Source organism: Gymnoscopelus microlampas (genome assembly GCF_963454915.1).
Source record: "Gymnoscopelus microlampas genome assembly, chromosome: 19".
NCBI lineage: Eukaryota > Metazoa > Chordata > Actinopteri > Myctophiformes > Myctophidae > Gymnoscopelus > Gymnoscopelus microlampas.
In genome coordinates, this window is record NC_139956.1 from 25,326,125 (window position 1) to 25,344,786 (window position 18,662).

Sequence of the window (18,662 nt, forward strand, 5' to 3'; positions counted from 1 at the left end):
TAAGTGACTGACTATCATAAACGATACAGAACCTCCTCCCTGACAATTATGCCGAGTCAGTTTGTTTATTTTTGGACCACAATTCTTATATGAGACGATTCTATGATGACCCAATGTTATTCTCCATAGCGAAATTACTTTACGAACCTGGGGATGAACGAGTGACGTCAGGACTTCGGTGGTCTATTGCAGAGACCATTAAACCCGATTTATACTTGCTGTGCGCCTAAAATAGACAAGGCAGTCAAGATCACATATTTTAGTAAGATTTTGAAACAATAATTTAAATTACATTTTTTTGTTTCAAGTGAAAGTGAAAATCTAGTCACAAGTGGAATTGCATTTCATTTAAAATAAACACAGCTTGCCTTAAAACATAGTCAAGCAAGCATACAATACTGGCTCAAAAGTATACGTGCATTATGTTTTTCTTTACATTTAAAAAGTGCATTTTCATGTGACAAGCAGCTATGGTTTGCGGAGAACGGAATCTCGCTCCCATGTATGCTGAGTGTTACAATGGAAGTGACAATAAACTGATTCTGAGGTCCCACCTGCACTGACTCACTGGGTCACGTACCACAATTTGAAAACCACCACTCACCACGGCACTCACACTATCCCATCTAACCATCACATTGACTGGAAATAGGGGGAAACAATAAGCCTGACTCTGTACAAAGCTAACAAACAGGTCAAAAATGTACATGTTATATCTTAACCCATTAAAACCGGGAAAGCATGTGTAATTTTAGATTTATTTGGCTATTCAAAAATAGCAGATCTACAAGCTTGCAGCTCGACTTGTCTGCTGTTTTTGAGAAGTCTCGAAGATTTGTGCAAATGTCTTTGAATATATTTTTTAAGCGAATAATTATAACTCAAATCTTTGCTTCTGGGGTCCTTGGAACAGTATATTTTGACATGAGGGTCGGCGGCCAAATACATATAATTTTGGGGGTCTTTGACATAAAAAAGCTGATATAGCAACATACAGTACGTTTTTCAGAAGTGATGGTGTCTTTTGTTTTGCCTACTATCATAACAGGTGAGTGTGTGTAGGCAGTCTGAGTATGACATCTGCTGGTGTAGCGTGGTACTACAGTGACATATGACGTCCAACCGGCTTTTGTGTGACATTTCTTTTTGTTTATTTTCACTTCCATTTGGAGAGAAATTGGGTCTCTTCTTACTTCCTTCACAGGTGTTACCAATGATTCAAATGAATTGGCTCTGTTCCATTCTGGTCAAACAGAGTCAGGGTGCTAATATTGTGCATTTTGGCTCACTGGAAAAACACTCTGTACCAGTGTGTCTCAAAGTGTGGTCCAAATGGCCCCTTAAAAAGCTGTGTGTCTGTGTAACTCTGAGTGTACAAATGGAACCAATTGGACCCATAAGGACCCCCAACTCTCAGAGTTATGGGGGTCCTTGAAATTTAAAGGTTTGAGAAGAGAACCACTGTCCTGCATGAAATGGCACAAAGCCTTTGGTGTCATTGGTAAAACCTGTGAAGGAAGTAAGGAAGAGGCCCAATTTCTTTCCAATATGGCTGCTGTGCATAGAACCAATTGCCGTGGTAAAAAAGAGGAAACAAAGAAAGAGAAAAATAATGAAAGAATTACTAGAGCAAACAGGAGGTACAAGTCATTCACGTTGTAAGTGAAAGTGAAACTTACAGCATGCTGTTACTTTGCTTCAGTTCAAACTAGTGTCAAATGGTGTGACTGCTAGGTCAGTGTAGCTTGACGTACTGTATTAAAAGAAATGGACGAATTTCGCTATCCCTTGTTCTTCGAGGCACAGGAGGACCTTACAGACAGAGAGAGGGAAAAGATAAAGATGCACTTCCTAAAACGAAGACTTTCGGGGGGAGGGGAGTGTGAAATTGAAAAGATAGGAGAGAACGCCTACAGGGTCTGCTTTATGATCAAAGAAGGTAAGGGTATTCTTCACAAAGGAAGTCTCACATAACATACATCTAGCCTTGGATCAAGACTTATCATTATGTATTTTATCGAGTCTTGACTTTTACTTTCGTATCTACGATAGTCTTGGCCTGCACCCCCCAGTGTGTCCTGCTTTTTCACCAGTTAAGCCCGTACTTCTCCGGACATGTACAAAATAAATATATAACGTGCTTACCCGGTTGCCCCAAATGTTAACTAGTGGTCCGGAGTCTTTTCGCACTGTATTACTCCGTATTTTCAATAGATATGTGTTTTAATCCAGTCTGTGGCCGAACGCTATTTCCTCCCCGCTCGTTTACTTCCTGTTTACATTGAGTGTAAATGCCGACTTTCACCGGATGCGCCCCGTCACTACCGCCCATTAAGGAATACAGGGAACTTCCGACAGAATCCGCCACAGACGGGATTAAAACACATATCTATTGAAAAATACGAACTAATACATTGCACAAAGACTCCGGACCGCGAGTTAACATTTGGGGCAACCGGGTAAGCACCCTATATATATCTATTTGTACATGTACGGAGAAGTACGGGCTTTACTGGTTTAAGTGCAGGACGCACTGGGGGGTGTTAGCCAAGACTATTGTAGATATAAAAATGTCAAAATCGATAAAATACAAGTCTTGATCCAATAGGCTACACATTTCCAAGTGTGTATGCTATGGAGTGGTTGGATCAGTGCAAAACGTACACAAGTGAAAGCCAACGAACCAAGTCTTTACACTGACAGAATGACAGGGCAGAGGGCACATTGTCTTTAAAGGCATTGTAGGGAGTTCAGACATAATCAAAGAAAACAACTGTTGTCAAACACCGCCCCTCCAGCAGTTCTTTTCCCCGACCACCAGGGGGTGACGCAGGGGGGACTTTTTAAATGAGTCATGCCCAAAATAGGTTGCCTTATGCGGATACAATTCGCGGAAATGCCCGACCCTACGGTTCTCTGAATTTATATTTTTAAATAGGCTCTTTCATGATAAATTGACCACATATATGAAGCTAAACAACTAAATTCTATCCAAACGATTTTTTTAAAGTAAATTATGTGCCTCAAAAAAGAAGTTTGAGAGCGTTTTAAAACCGAAAGTAAAAAGTTGATACGGGCACGGACGCGCACGGACACGCACATGCGTGCGTTAATTTACGACCCGGACATAAACAACATGAACATAAACAGAAGGGAAAATACGGATTTCAGACAGAGGACTGTGTTTCAATGAAGGAAAACACCCCAGCATCATTATATAGTGGCTGATAGAGGGGAGAAAATGCAAAAAATATATATATACATATTTTTTAAATTTAGGCTTAATGTTCCCTACAATGCCTTTAAATGTAAAGATAACGTTTAGTGTGAAACAGCATTAAGTGATTAATTGTTTAATTTTTCACTGGTGTCAGATGACAAAGCATTTTTCAAAGCAGTAAAACTGAAAGCAAAACCATTCAGAACATATGGGTGGAGGAAGTACAGTACGTTGTTTAATCACCATATAACCTTTACCATTAGTAGTTTTCGTTTTCGTTTTCGTTCCCTACCTATGTTGAATACACTTATTGTAAGTCGCTTTGGATAAAAGCGTCTGCTAAATGACCGTAATGTAATGTAATGTATAACCTGAACTGTTATCTGTACATTTGCAGACCAGGAAAGAGTTCTCCAAAGAAAGTTCCACACCATCTCCCTCCCTCGTGGAGAACTCTGCCTGACTGTGACTCGCGACAGCCCATCCCATAAACCGGATCTACAATTCACCAGTCACCAACAGGTGAGGATATAATCTCTTCACCAACTAGCCCCATTAAGTACAACCCGGAAAACCCCCCTACGTCCGCTGCCAGGTCACCAGATAATTCGACCCAGGACAATTCGACCCGGTCAGGTCGACCCGCTTTCGACCCGTTGGACCGGACAATTCGACCCGGCTCCCCCTTTTGGGCGGGGGGGCGCGGGCGGGGACTTCTTTCTTCTACAATAGAAGAGTCAGGACGTCACATTCTAATTCAACCAAAATACCCAATCTCGGCACCGGCCTCAGTGGCGCACCTCGCTAATCATTAGACTCCCAACCCACTACCACTGGTAGTCTGGGTTTGACTCCAGCTTGGGGTAAAACTTTTTCAGTCATCCGCGGACTTCTTTTTTTCGCCGATAAAGTTTAGTTTTGGACCATGACGGAGGCGCGCCGACTCAGCAGACCTTGAGGCTGAGGAGTTGCGCCCGAGCGCCTCCAGGCGCGAGTGCCCGCAACGACCTGCCGATGGCTGCTAGTCGAATCAGCGCCGTCCGAGTTATGTACCGATAGGGACAGAATAGTAAATATTTTTGGTGGGGACTGCGTTTGCCCCACTGACTGCGTTTTCCCCAACTGCCACTCAAAGTGAGTACTGGCCAATCACAGTGCGTCTCTTCTTCCAGGTATACAAGCGCAGTGCATTCCCAAAGCTGGCCAGGACCTCACCACCGTCACCTTGTACTCTACTACCCTCTAGGGGTTACACAGAGATACTACCTGGAGGACGGTCGCATACACTTTGCCTCCGGTCGAAATATCTTTTGCCTCGATCCAGCTTGGGTCCTGCTTGGGTCGAGCTGACTCAAATTCGCGGATGGGCGAATTGTCCTGGGCCGAATTATCTGGTGATCCGCTGCCAGTACTGCTCCCGGTTCGGCTACAATGGGAAACATGGCCACAGGCTGACTAAATAAGCGATTTAAACGGGTTGTTTCGTCCCTGACCTAAAATATTTTGTGCCGGTCCAAACCTTAAACATCTGTACGCTCTGGAATCTACCATTAGTTTTTGGATACGATGTTGACAAAAGCGTCAACAGCGGAGCCTTTGCGGCCGTTCCACAGATTCTGGGAGACCTCGGCATAGTACCTCATCTCGGAGCTGTATAGCGGAGTGAGAGGTAGTGAGAGGGCTATTCACCAACCTATCCTAATGAGCATCAACATCAAACTTGCAGCCACACTAAAAAAAAACTATTTTTAGTGGTGCTGACATGAAATTTAGGGATGCACCCCTAAAAAGGGTCTAAAAACCAGCTAACTCCACCCCCCCCTCTCTTTTTCTTCATTCCACCTGTTTTTGTATTAATTCCTTATTCTTAGTGTTTTTCCCCCTAATAATGCTGTTTTGATTTGTTGTTTTCTCATGCCCCCCATGTAAAGCTCTTTGGGTACTCATAAAACCGCTATATAAATTTGAGATATTATTATTATTATTATTATAAAAACGCCCCTGAATCAAAGAATATTATGTAGATATTGAAACTAGAACAAACATGGCAGAATGTGACATTGTTGTTTGTAATTCTAAAGGTTTTTGGAGAAAAGAAATTCAAGGCATGCCAAGCAGTGTACACTGTACTTACTTATTACTCCTTTAAAAAATATTAATATTATTACTATTACTTGGTATCAAAAGTAATTAGTTATGTCACTCGTTACTATGCTTTGCTACCTTAACCCTAACCTTTCTGAAAAAGCTATTATTTCATCATGCATCTTATCAGCCGGATCAGTTCGAGTTTCTGCTTCCCAGCAGAGCCATCCATGGTTCTCCACCTACAGTTTATGCCTTGAGCACTCTATGCTGCTACACATTATGTTCTATCTCACAAATGTTTTTCTTGCAAGTTGGTGGGTTGTCAGTAAATTTAATTAACTTTCCTAAATTGTTCCTTTTCATTTTAACCACTATAGTGCAGATGTAGGCAAGCTGAAAGACCTTCTGCTAGACTATAACTCTTGTGTCCCTATTTTGGGCATGACATTATAGGTGAAGAATCTCCCAAAAATAGCAGATTGCATCGTGATGCTCACATCTCGTTGTGACATTGTAGATGTGCTATTTTTTTAAAAACACTTCTAAATTCTCTGATCTGGATTATTTAGATAAGGCCTTGTATTAGCGTATTTTCTGTCCCAAGGCAATGCTAATGGTGATTTCTTCCCACCCTAGACAAAACAAAGCAAGAAGGAGCTGGAGAAGGTCTACACCTTGGACCCTTACCTCCTGCGCTATCTGGAAGACAGCCCCAAGGCGGCCAAAGTCCTGCACAAACAGCTCTCCGCTATCGACTGCTCTGTCCGCATCAACGTAGAGGAGGAGGAGGCCGTGGTGAGGGGGGATGTTGAGAAGGAGCCACCTGGGGCTTCAGGCGGAGCGTCCGGTATCGCTGCGGAGAGATGGGAGATGCAGGTGGATCGGGTCTTCATCGGCCTCATTGAGACTTACCTCGCCCACCACGTGGTCGACTCAGCACCGGCGAAAGCCCTGCAGCGAGACCTCTCCTTCGTGACGGACAACCTACGGGTGTATAGGGACGCAGGTTATCCGGTGGTGGTGGGGGAGGTCGCGGAGGTGAGCGCCAGAATAGCGATCCTGGACCTGGTTCCGACCAGGAAGCAATGCCCCGTCCCCAAGAAGCAGTACAGCCTGGTAGAAGAGGAGTTTTGCCGGGAGATGAACGCCCGTTTCCCAAACGTTAAAATCCACAGAGACGAGCCAAACGTCGTGTTCCTGGAGGGTCTCGAAGAGGACGTCCAGTCGGGTTCCAGAAGGCTCGAGGAGATGATCAAAGACGTGAAGGAGAAGCGAGTGCCGCTCCCCAAACCCCTGTTGAACTTCATGACGTCCAGCGATGCCCTCTCAAGATACCAGCTCCGCTTCCAGCAGGGCCTCCGCAATCCAGTTACCCTCGAGATGGATACGGACCTGATTCTATCCAGTTTGTCATCTGGCGCCCTGGAGGAGGCCGCAGCGGCAGTGCAGCGAGACCTGCGCCACGAGATTCTGGAGCTGGACAGCCCGATGGCTGTGGCTCCGTGTCTGGAAAGGCTGAAGGAAGCCCTGACCAAAGCCAAGAACCAGGCCAACCATGCAGACCTCAGAGTAGAGGTCAGCTACCACTCACAGACCGGCGGAACCTCCAAGACCAAGGTCCAGCTGGTGGGCTATAGTGCAGATGTAGGCAAGCTGAAAGACGTTCTGCTAGACTATAAGCTCAACCAGGCTGAGACAGAAGAACCGTTGAGCCTTCCAATTCCTGAAATGGTGGACTGTTTTGATAAGATATGGAGCTTGATCGACATCAACCATCCCAGGGTGAAGCTTACACCTTCCCATTCCCCGTCTCCCTGCGTGCTCATCTCTGGTCCCCGTAGTCTGGTCCAGGAAACCCGGGAGGCCCTGAAGTCAGGTCTGGCCCGTCTGACCTCGGACAGGCTGGTTCTGAATGGGTCAGTGGCTCAGCTGTACTTCCAGGGGGAAGGGAAAAGGAGCATGGAGCTTGTGGAGTCCAACTATCATGTAATAATCACAGAGCAACAAGATGGGAGCAGCACACAAAACACACTGACAATGCCAGGTCTGACCACTAGAGGGCGAAGCAACACTAGCCTTAGCTGGAGCAACATCAGCATGCCAACCAGAATGCCAACCAGCATGCCAACCAGCATTCCCATCAGCAGTACTGGAACAACTATGTCGTCTGGGCTGATCAACAAAATAGTCCTGGAGATAAAACTCGGCAATTTAGAAAAACAGCAGGTATTTAAAGATTATGTCAGATTAAATGACCCACACCCATTCTGTTCTCTTCTGTTTATAACTACACTTGAACACCACAGTCCCATATCATAATTAAATGTTCTTCAACATCTCTACAGGTGGATGTGTTGGTTGCTCCAATGATCAAACAAGAACTGACACGCACTATGGTTGGTAAATGCCTGGTGAGTGAGGCTGGGGGCACTAGTATGAAGGCAAACTTTGACCTTGCAGTCAGGAATCGTCACGTGGCCCCTGGTGACGTGTTGCAGGTGGATGGGCCTCAGTCTCTAGGCTGCTCCAAGATCTTCTTCATCGAGTGCCTGCCATGGGATGGAGCAAGAGGACAGAGTGTACAGGTGAAGGTTAAGCACGTTACACCTGGTGTCCCTATTTTGGTTCATAATAGACAAAAAAGAGACGAAGAAAAAGTGTTTCAAGCTTGTAGATCAGCTAGTTTCACTGTGCGACACCATTGTATAACAGTATAAAATGGGGCTTAACTGGTTATGGAATGCTGTGTTAAGGCTTAATTCAAACTTGCCACACAGCCTGGCCATTAGTGCCGTTTCTGTCAGTAGAGAAACAGAACAGACACTGCACAACTTCGAAAGTACAATTAAGCTGTGCAGTAAGATGGTAGACCACTTCTACCATCTCATGTGTTTCATGTGAACAGCCCACAGTCAAGTCATATTCCTCATACAGTACAGTATGTGCAAATATATTAGTTAAACAGAGGTAGTCTGACCCTAAAGCTATTCTCATGTTCATTGCAGGCACTCAGGAGTGGCCTGGCGAAAGCTCTGGAACTCTGTGCACAGCAGGGCTGGCGTTCTGTGGCAATGTCAGTGATTGGACTAGGGCTGATCCTCAAGTACCCAAAGAGAGAAGCTGTCGAGGCCCTGACCGAGGAGATTGCCCGGTTTGGGCGGGGTGGATCCACGGGGTCCTTGTCCACAGTCAGCATCGTCATCAAACCCGGTAGCCCCGATGCTGAAGAGGTGTGAGCACGAACACAGCAGAGGTTCAGAGGTCGAAGCCATTCTCATCGGCTCTGCTGGTTTTCAAACGATAACCTACATGTTTTAATATAAATGAAATAGAACCTTTGAATTTTCAATATTTTGTCTAATCTCATTCTGCGTCAGTAAGGTTCCTAGACTGTGAATTGTAATTGTAAATATCTGTTGACAGTGCTTCCATGATGTCAGCCAAGACCTAAGCACAATTATGAACTGGGGAGGACAAGGTAAGATAGATGAAATATTTTATTGGGCCTGTTTGTATTATAATATATAAATATACAATTTTACGGTTAAAATTGTATGTATTCATACAGGCATTTATGCATATTAATTTGTTTATAGTTTATTTGCGTCTTCAAATATGATATCACGTCATTTATAAGCCGATATTCTTTTCCCTCTTAGCAATCTTCCAGTCCCTGACGTCTGACCTTGACGTCATCACACTGACATTGGGAGGCCGAGTCAGTCTACAGCTGGTGTTCGGTGACATCACCAACGAGACCACAGATGCTGTGGTGAACACCACCGACTTTGTTGATTTTGAGACACGTAGGTGTGGGGCAGTGGCTGTAGATAAGACGGGGGTTTAACACGTTGGTGTAGGTTTAAAATGATGTGTTGTTTAACCTTAGCGAATGTTGATGATGGGCGAACGGATGACTCAGTCAGTTACGTCTACCAAATAATCGGACACAAATAAACTCAAGACCATGTCACATCGTTGGCATGGGCCGGCAGTGGCATTTCGAAGTGTCCTTGAGCAAGACACTGAATCCCAACCACTCCCCCAGGCGCTGTTCAGTAGTTGCCCACTGCTTCTAATAACGTAGTTAGGATGGGCTAAATGCGGAGGACAAATTCCATGTACTTGCCAAATACCACAACAACCAAACGGACACGTAGTATTTTATATTTATTTACATTACTGCATATCTTTATCTCTCTCACAGTCTCTCTTTACAGTACTTTTATAATAAAGCAAATAAAATGGGCTGCCCTGGTGGTTAGAGAAACACACAATATGCTGAGTTGTTTACCCAGCTTGTTATTCCTCCTTTCTACTAACTCTTTCTGTCCTTTCTTTAGAAGAAAAAAGAAAATAAACTGCTTGTGAATATACATTTATATATTGATTGATGTGTTCACTTTGTAGCTGGAGTCTGCAAGGACATCCTGAATATGGCTGGACCAGAGGTGGAGGCTCACCTGAAATCAGGTGAGCTGAGTACCAAAGAGATAGACATGTTCAATTGTCTAATATTGTCCCTCATCCTTCACCCCCCCCCCCCACACACACACACACACACACAGTTAAAGTCTGTGTTGTTTTTTTATTGTTATTTTTTAATATAATATTTGACTGGTATATTTTCCACAATGGTTATTGTGGAAAATATACCAGTGAAAAGATCATATCAAAAATAGTTATTGAATAACCACAGTAATGCCTGTTGTGCGCACTTCAGCACGCCGAGTTATTGCTTTCACGACCCTACTCGCAAGGAGGCTTATTCTCCTTAAATGGATACACCCCTCTCCTCCTACACACAATAGATGGATTCATGACATTTTATACTGTCTCAAACTTGAGAGGATCAGGTTCTCCCTTAACGGCTCTTTGGAGATGTTTCACAAAATTTGGCAACCCGTTCTAGACCACATTGACACCCTAACTATGGTGGAAGAACCCGCAAATTAGTGTCTCCCTTGAAGGAGAGACTAGACCAAATTCAAGTTCTCCCTTAACGACTCTTTTTATCATGTTTCTCACCAGACCTCATTGGCACCCATATTACGAAATTAATTAGTGCTCTGTGCAGAGAACCCCCCCCCACCCCTTCTCTCCTTTCCCCTCCCTGGTATGATTGAGTGTCTTTGATTATTGTCTGTCTTGTCTCTTTATTTTAATTCTTATAATTTTCATGACCTCTATTAACATGTACCTTGATTACTATACCCTTTTTATTGTTTGTTATAATGTGCTCTGTTTATTTGTAGTTTTTTGTCCAAAAAATCAGACCTCTTTGTTGTACTGCTTGACATTACTGTAACGTCAACTTGTCTGAAAAAAATAATAGAGATTTGTAAAAAAAAAAAAAAAGTTATTGATTAACCATTCCACAAAAAAACTACTTTTGACGATAAAGACTACTAAAATGAATGTTATACACAGTATGACTTTGATAATAATAAATAATAGTGTTGAGCATGTACAGTAAGCTGCTTGTAATGACTTATTCATCATTGTTTATTACGATTATTAGCGCCTATATCTTCTCACACCTTATGCTGGGTGTGTTATTCCCACAGCTGCTCGTGTCAACAGAGGCGACATGTTTGTGTCCAGGCCTGGACAGTTCCCTTGTAAAGCCATCTTGCACGTGTGCGGTGAAAAGGATGTCGGAGTCATTGAAGGACTGGTGCGTGACATCATCAAACGCTGTGAAGAGAAGGGATACAAGTCTGTGGCCATTCCTGCTATCTGTGCTGGTAAGTATTAACACATGTTGTGGTTTGTAGTTCATCCAAAAAATGAATTATTTTCTATCAATTACACACCCCATGAAGCCTTGAATTCATGGGGATTTTTTCTTTTTTTTATTATGGCACGTCATTGGCCATGGTTTTTATTTAATCATAATCAGCTGCTATTTGATTACGATCGCCTGTTGTTCGCCACCAAGTTGTGTCTGTGATCGAATGCTATGCATTTCCAACCGCTGGAAGTGATTCAGACTGTGGCAATGTCATCGGATCCTGCCATCTTCTGTTTGCACAGGAATTGGTGGTCTAGATCGAGGCACAGTGGCCAAAGCCATCCTCAGAGGAGTCAGCACTGCAGTGTCCTCAACAACTCTCCACTGTCTGTGTCTCATCCGCCTTGTCCTCAATAAGATCGACGTCTTTGAAGCCTTCAAAGGTGCTGCGGGGACGACCTTTCCTTCTGCTGCTGTCAACACCACGGGTGAGGGAGGGGGGGTTGGGGGGGGGGTGATAGGCCTCACTGAATGTTGAAAATGTAGCTTATGTCTTTTCAGCTGTTTGGCTGCTTACCCACTTAAAGTACAATGACACTTTGTTAGAGGTTTGGGTTGTGTGGTTACCTTGCCATGATGTACAAATATTGGTTGTGGCTGCATTGTCCAAAAAAAATGGTCTCCTCATTGCCAGGGTTAAAGTAGTAGCGCACGTACTTAACTGGCACTCACTGGCCTCACTGAATGTTGAAAATGTAGCTTTTGTCTTTTCAGCTGTTTGGCTGCTTACCCACTTAAAGTACAATGACACTTTGGTAGAGGTTTGGGTTGTGTGGTTACCTTGCCATGATGTACAAATATTGGTAGTGGCTGCATTGTCCAAAATGATTGTCTCCTCATTGCCAGGGTTAAAGTAGTAGCGCACGTACTTAACTGGCACAATGACCAAATTGGCTACTCTAAATAAAAAAATATATTATCATCTTTTTCCCCCTATATCTCTTCAGTTCAATTACCTCCCACACTGCAGCACCAAGCTCCACCACCTTCTTGTGCAAACCTAGACCTGAATGTCCTCCTGGCCACAAGTGGTACTACGGCTCCTGCATCTGTGTTCTTGGTAGTGGGTCGTAGCTCTAACGATGTTAGCCAGGCCATCACAGAGCTCAACAGGCAGTACCAAGTCCAGTGTGGCAGTCACAGCTTCACCAGTGATGACCTGGCAGTGGCAGGCTTCATGCAGGACCAAGTGGAGGATCTCAGACGTCTGGTGGACATTCTGAGCCTGCAGATGGACTGTAGCCAGCCTAGCGGGGGCGGGCAGGCCGGCCAGGTCACATGGACTGTGACAGGGTTAAAAGATGACGTGAACCAGGTGAGCAGTGTTCATTTCGTTGACTAAAACTATGACGTAAAATGTTAGTCGACTACCTTTTTTCACTGACGAAAACGAAATAAAAACGAAATGACAACCAAGGTATGATGACTATAACTATAAACTGTAACTAAATATACTGACAATTTCGTCAACAAATATCAACTAGACTAAAATGTTAGGGAGGGACTAGTGGAGAAGAGATCCAGTAGAACTAAGACGAGTCATTTTATGTTTGGCTGCGTGTGGGTGTCACACACCGAAAATAGCTGATCTAAACCGTGAGACACGTTGTGAGCTTGTAGATCGTCAATTTCCGGCACACAGCTAAGTATAAATCAGGCATTACGACGCCATCATGGCCTGCCAACATACATTTTAGTCTACTAAATCAACTGTAGATTTAATCGACTAAAGTCGTATCATATCAACTAACACTAGACTAAAACTAAAACATTTCGGATGTCTAAAATATGACAAAACCTAAATGGAATTTTATTCAAAAGAAAAATGTGTTGTCCAAATTAACACTGCAGGTGAGCCAGCTCATCAACTCCTATCATAAGGACAAACTCAATAGAGAACTGCGAGTCAGGGAGGAGGACGAGTTGTATGGCCGTGTGGCCTGGTGCATCCTGGGAGCCAGAGGCGACTGGGAGAGGCTCCCCAAAGCAGCCAATCACAAGCTGGAGACAGGTGACTTTAGGGGAGGGGTTTTGGATGGACAGGGGGTCCAGTGGAGCATTGACACGGGGAGGATGGAGGCGACCGCCCAGGGAACGAGACAGGTGGCCAAGCTGAAACGACTGCAGAACCAAACAGGTGAGAGGACAGCAATTCACTGCATTCGATATGGTAGATGTGGGGCTGATTCTGTATAAAAGAATGTGACAAATGACGTGTTATACGTGTCTTTGTCTCAAGAATAACTTTATTTGTCAATTTCTCTATGCACTTACATAAATTACATAAAGAATATGAAATACCGTTTCCCCTCAGCCAACATAAAACATCAAGCCTATCTAAGAATCATAAAAAGACCAAAACACAACATAAACAAACATAAAAATATATATATATGTATGCTGCACAGCCTCCTTTTTTGTGTTGAACAGGAACTCGGTTTTGTCTCCTCTTGACAATATCAACACTTGAATCAGAATGGACATTATCAACCTGGGTATTCAGAATCCTCATTAACCTGAATTGCTGTTACAAAACTCGTTGACCAGGGTCCCCCGGGGGTCTATATGGTGTTGGCCCCCTCCTTTTTCCCTTTACACCAAATCTCTTCACCGAACATAGCCGTTCTACAAGCTCACAATGCATCGTGTCTCAACACGTTGTGAGCTTGTAGATCGGCTATGTTTGCCGAAAGTGGATAAGTGAAACACCATACTTTTCCTCTGACTGTGTGATAATTGTCTCTGTTGTTTCAGATTTCTCCCTCCCTCTGTACTGGGACAACATGGGTGCTGCTGAACAGCTGAAGAGGGTTGAACTCCAGCATTCCTCAGCAGAGTTCCAGAGAGTGAAGGAAAGCTTCAAAAGAACTGCTGCCAAGACTGTACTCAAGGTGGGCTAATACTGACTGATTGTATACACATGGCGGCCAAAATGGCTCACGTTTTATATCGTTTCATAAACAAATGGCCTATGTTAAACTCGTATATCAGTGTCACGCAAAAGTAGCCAATATAGCCGATCTACCGATTTTTTTCCAAAGTTTTTAAAGATCTTTGCCTATTATGACATGAACATAGCTTTTAGAATAAATACACACATAACTACACTAAACACAGGTTCATTCTTTTCCATTTCCTGAAATTAACGGATTTATACTGTACCTGTATATGCAATATTTCCAACCTTGCATATGATTTGGTAAATGATGGATTAGTCAGTGTTATCAAAATGAAATTAGCTTTAAGTAAATGGACATTTGAAAGTTGTGTAATTTAATATTGCATTATTTATGCATATACTATAGAGAAAGACAAGATCTGAGGAGGAGACAGGTTGAAGAAGAATGAATGTTATATAATGTTTCTCTCCTTGTAGATTGAGCGATTGCAGAACGTGCATCTCCGATGCGGCTATGAAGTACAGAAGAAGCGTCTCTCTGATAAGAACCAGCAAGGGACTGGAGTACGCGAGAAGCTGCTCTATCATGGCACCACCCACGACAACAGCAAGTCCATCATGGATAACGGCTTCAACAGAAGCTTTGCGGGACAAAATGGTACTGAACCCTTTTGAACTGAATCACACATAAAGCAAAAAATATACTATATAATGTAATGTACATATATAGTGTATACATATAAACCTGTGTTCTGTTGTATTCCCCTGGTGTTCTCTATTTCTGTTGTATTTTGTAACTGTCCTTTCTTTTTCCCTATGCCCCACCCTTAGCGACTGCATACGGCTTTGGGACGTACTTTGCTGTTGATGCCAGCTACTCGGCCAATCCCGCCTACTCCAAGCCAGGCTCAGATGGATCCCAGCTCATGTTTGTGGGCCGTGTCCTGACAGGAGCGTACACCCAGGGTCAGAGTGGCATGAAGGTCGCCCCAGACGGTTTTGACAGCGTGGTGGACAACGTACAGAACCCCACCATGTTCGTGGTGTTTTACGATAACCAAGTTTACCCAGACTACCTCATCACGTTCAAGTGACCGCAAGGCTCCCCTTCTTCCTGTTGTGCTTCACATGTATGTAGCGTCTGATACGTACATGCAAACATTTGATTCAGAAATGTTTTACTGCTCACTCTGGTTTGCAGTTCATGCAAACTGGAATTTGACTAAGCCAATGTTTTTTACTTCAAAAAACGTTTTCTGAACCGAAGTACCCCCTTTACCTGACTACAACATGTTGCATAGAAAACTGCAAGAGAAAAAAAAAGGGGGAAATAGATATTATGAATGAATTATAAACCACCTTTTGAAAAATATAACGATACAAATAGAAAATGAGTGAAAGAGTTGCTCCTGTGCAGATTTATTTTAAAATGTCTTTTTGTTTTCATTTAATTAATGTGCAAATAAGTTTTGCTTTCTATATTACAGTTGTACTAGTCAAGGTTATTGTTATGTTTAACACACAACACACAGATCAGCAGGTTCACAAAGTTAGTCAATGTTATATCATTAAACTAACAATATTTTCCCACTTTCTTTCACTTACCCCCTGTAGAACCCCAGTGTACCACTAGGGGTACACATATTCCTATTTAAGAAACACTGGAGTATCTCATACACAGAAGACATGGATGAGTGCAATAAAAGACATAGGCCTACAGGTAAAATAAAACAGAGCCAGAAACCTAGCTTACAGAAAGGGCTTTCTCTTTCCCAATGTCTGGTTGGTTCTCAATAAACAGTAAAATAATGGCTTTTCTGTTTCATACCTTAATAGGAAAATTGATTCATGAGAGCAGGTGATGGAGGCGGGGTGGCCCTTATCAATAAGGAAATACGACAAATAATTATAATTATAAATAAATGGAAACAATGGAAATATATGGAAACAATGGAAATACGCCTGATGGGTCTCATTTTGTACCTTTTTCTGATGGATCTAAAGGGTACCATTTTCCATTTGTATGTGTTAATTAAGCAATATTACACGAGAGGGTGTGCTTTACCGTCATTATTGGCACGCCAGTGATGCGGTCAGGAACGAGGCGCAGCCGAGTTCCGCCAGCATCACTGAAGTGCCAATAATGTAAGGTAAAGCACACCCTCGAGTGTAATATTGCGATTATACAACAGTTACCAACAAAACGCATCCAAATGTATTCATATTGTGGGGCAATTAATAATAAAAATGTTTCGCTATTGTCCGTTTCCCTGTAAAGAGAAGAGTTTTTGACTGAGAGACATTAAATAGTCCCTGTAGCAGCGCTTTGAGTTTGAGGCACCGTCTCATCAACACAGCTGAGCTATCAATGCTTGTGCAGTGGAATGAATTCCAGTAGGCTATATGCTCCGTCGTACGACCGTGTCACGCGGCCAAAATAACTGATCTACAAGCTGACAACGCGTCGCGATGGCGACGCGTTGTGGCTATTTTGGCCGCGTGACACGGTCGTACGACGGAGCATATAGCCTACTGGACTGTTAACTTAATGGGAGTAATTTTACTTTACACAGGAGGATATTTATAACCTTCTAACCATTGATCAACCGTAAATCCACCAAATTAACAACATAGTCCATTTTGCATAGCTGTTTGTTCTCCGGTGGCGGCGGTGGGTCAGGCTACTGTCTGTTTGTTTTCCTACCGTGGGACAGCGTGACTTCACAGCACAGCTGTGCCATATATGGTCTAATCAGGTGCGGACTGGACTGCAGTGCGGAGTGATTTATTAATGTGATTAGGCCCGTGCTATGATGCTGGTTTGAAGCACGGCTAGAAAGCTATTTCAACCAATCAGATTGCTTGGTCGGAACTACCTGTTGTATAATAATGGTTAAAAATGTCTGTGCCTCCCAGGCAGCCTGAACGTTGTTTTGGTCTGATGGGCTCCTTCTGGTATGTCAACAATATTAGATAACAGGTTAACCCCGTTGCCACACGGATTTGTTGTTATAAACAATGTGCATAGATGTCACCACCACCCTGGTTGCCCGGGAAATGGCCAGACACAACTGACAACTGACGTGATGACGAAAGGCGTAACCCCACGTTATGTGTATAAAACTCTAATAAACTTCTTATGTGAAGAAAACGTCTGGAACCATGCTTTTCCGACGCTTGTAAGATCTCTTCTCTGGAACAAACCCAAATACTATTATAATTAGTTTCCTCCGTTTATTGATGTAAGTAATTCACATCTGACCGATAGATATGGACCTGTATCTACTAGGGACAAACAAACCTAACAACAGTAAAACCAGAAAAAAAAACAGATGAATAATTATCTCCAATGTTGCCAGTCAAACTTAAGTTCAAGTTAAGCTGTGTGCAGCCAGCAGGTATAGGTGGGATGCAAAATGTGACATAGTCAGGACAGGGCTTTTTGTGTAATCCTTTTAACAATCATTGTGTCGTACCTCTGTACTATTTTCAAACTGTTAATAGATTCAAATTCAATCAATCAATCAAAGTTACCAGAAATCACTCCCTATTCTTAAATTGACCATATTCACACAGCAGCCATCTTACATCGTATTCAGGGGGCAAGGGGTGTACAGTATATAGCCATTAGCCAATGCCTCTCCACTTGGCACTCAGCATTAAGGGTTGGATTAGGGGCAAGACCCTGCAACAACTATATCATGTACATCAAGTTGCCTCATGCTAAGGCATCTCTCCTAATAGGAGACAGGATCCTGACTTTTGGACCACATTATTTACTTCAAGCATTTATTGAAATGCAGTGAAATTAAATATACTAACCATGCATTCAAAAGCACTGGGGTCAGTACGACAATGATTCAATTACATGAGCAACGGGTGAGAGTTTAGGTTGCTGCGAAACTGTGCACACACACGCTAACCCTAACCCTAACCCTGGATGCCAAAGCCGAACCTCTGGCCCAAATTTTCCTGATTGGCCTGTTATAGCGCCACCAGGAGGCCGATTTTTGCAAAACAACTTTTTTTGCTATTACTCCTACAGATTTTGTCCAAACATCACGCAAATCGGTACACAGTATCTCTATAGTCATGTGATCAACACGGATCTGTCTGATGTTCCATATTCCATCCTGATTGGCTAAGATTGGCTTCCAAGGTTTGCAGGATTGGTTCATTTTGAACAAAATGCCTCAAATCATGAACGCAGCATGCAATTTATGTGAAGTTTTGCACGCACATTCCCACTAGGCAAAGGAAGAAATGCCACCCTTTTCACATTGGCCTTAGACCAGTAGGTCTAATTTAGCAAAACATTTTTTTTGGAACAAAATGCCTCAAATCATGAATGCAGTGTCCGATTGCTGTGAAAGACCTAAGAAGAAATGGCACCCTTTTCACATTGGCCTATTATAGCGCCACCAGGAGGCCACAATAACCTACCTGACCTGGGGTGACCTGTGCATCGAGGAGCACTTTTTCTAGTTACTTTATTACATTATGCAAAAGTCCATTATTACGTTATTCGTTCATGGTTTTATTACATTATGAGCTTTTATTACATTTAGTTTATTACATTATTAACCGTTATTACATTATGAGTTGCTACAACAGTTGTTTGGTATGAAAAGGGCACTTGCATAACCCAGGCCACTAGGCAA

General features: G+C 43.1%; 1 protein-coding gene across 1 annotated transcript; it reads left to right on the forward strand.

The window, feature by feature from the left end:
• Nucleotides 1-1,556: 1,556 nt before the first annotated feature.
• parp14rs2.1 (poly(ADP-ribose) polymerase family member 14-related sequence 2.1) lies at nucleotides 1,557-16,158 on the forward strand. The gene is made up of 15 exons (XM_084043415.1): nucleotides 1,557-1,939; nucleotides 3,618-3,742; nucleotides 5,945-7,534; nucleotides 7,654-7,893; nucleotides 8,314-8,538; nucleotides 8,732-8,786; nucleotides 8,968-9,114; nucleotides 9,719-9,781; nucleotides 10,876-11,055; nucleotides 11,345-11,530; nucleotides 12,050-12,417; nucleotides 12,954-13,239; nucleotides 13,857-13,993; nucleotides 14,479-14,659; nucleotides 14,833-16,158. The coding sequence occupies exons 1-15, from the start codon at nucleotides 1,768-1,770 to the stop codon at nucleotides 15,093-15,095; spliced, it is 4,218 nt and encodes a 1,405-aa protein (XP_083899541.1). The 5' UTR covers nucleotides 1,557-1,767; the 3' UTR covers nucleotides 15,096-16,158.
• Nucleotides 16,159-18,662: the final 2,504 nt, after the last annotated feature.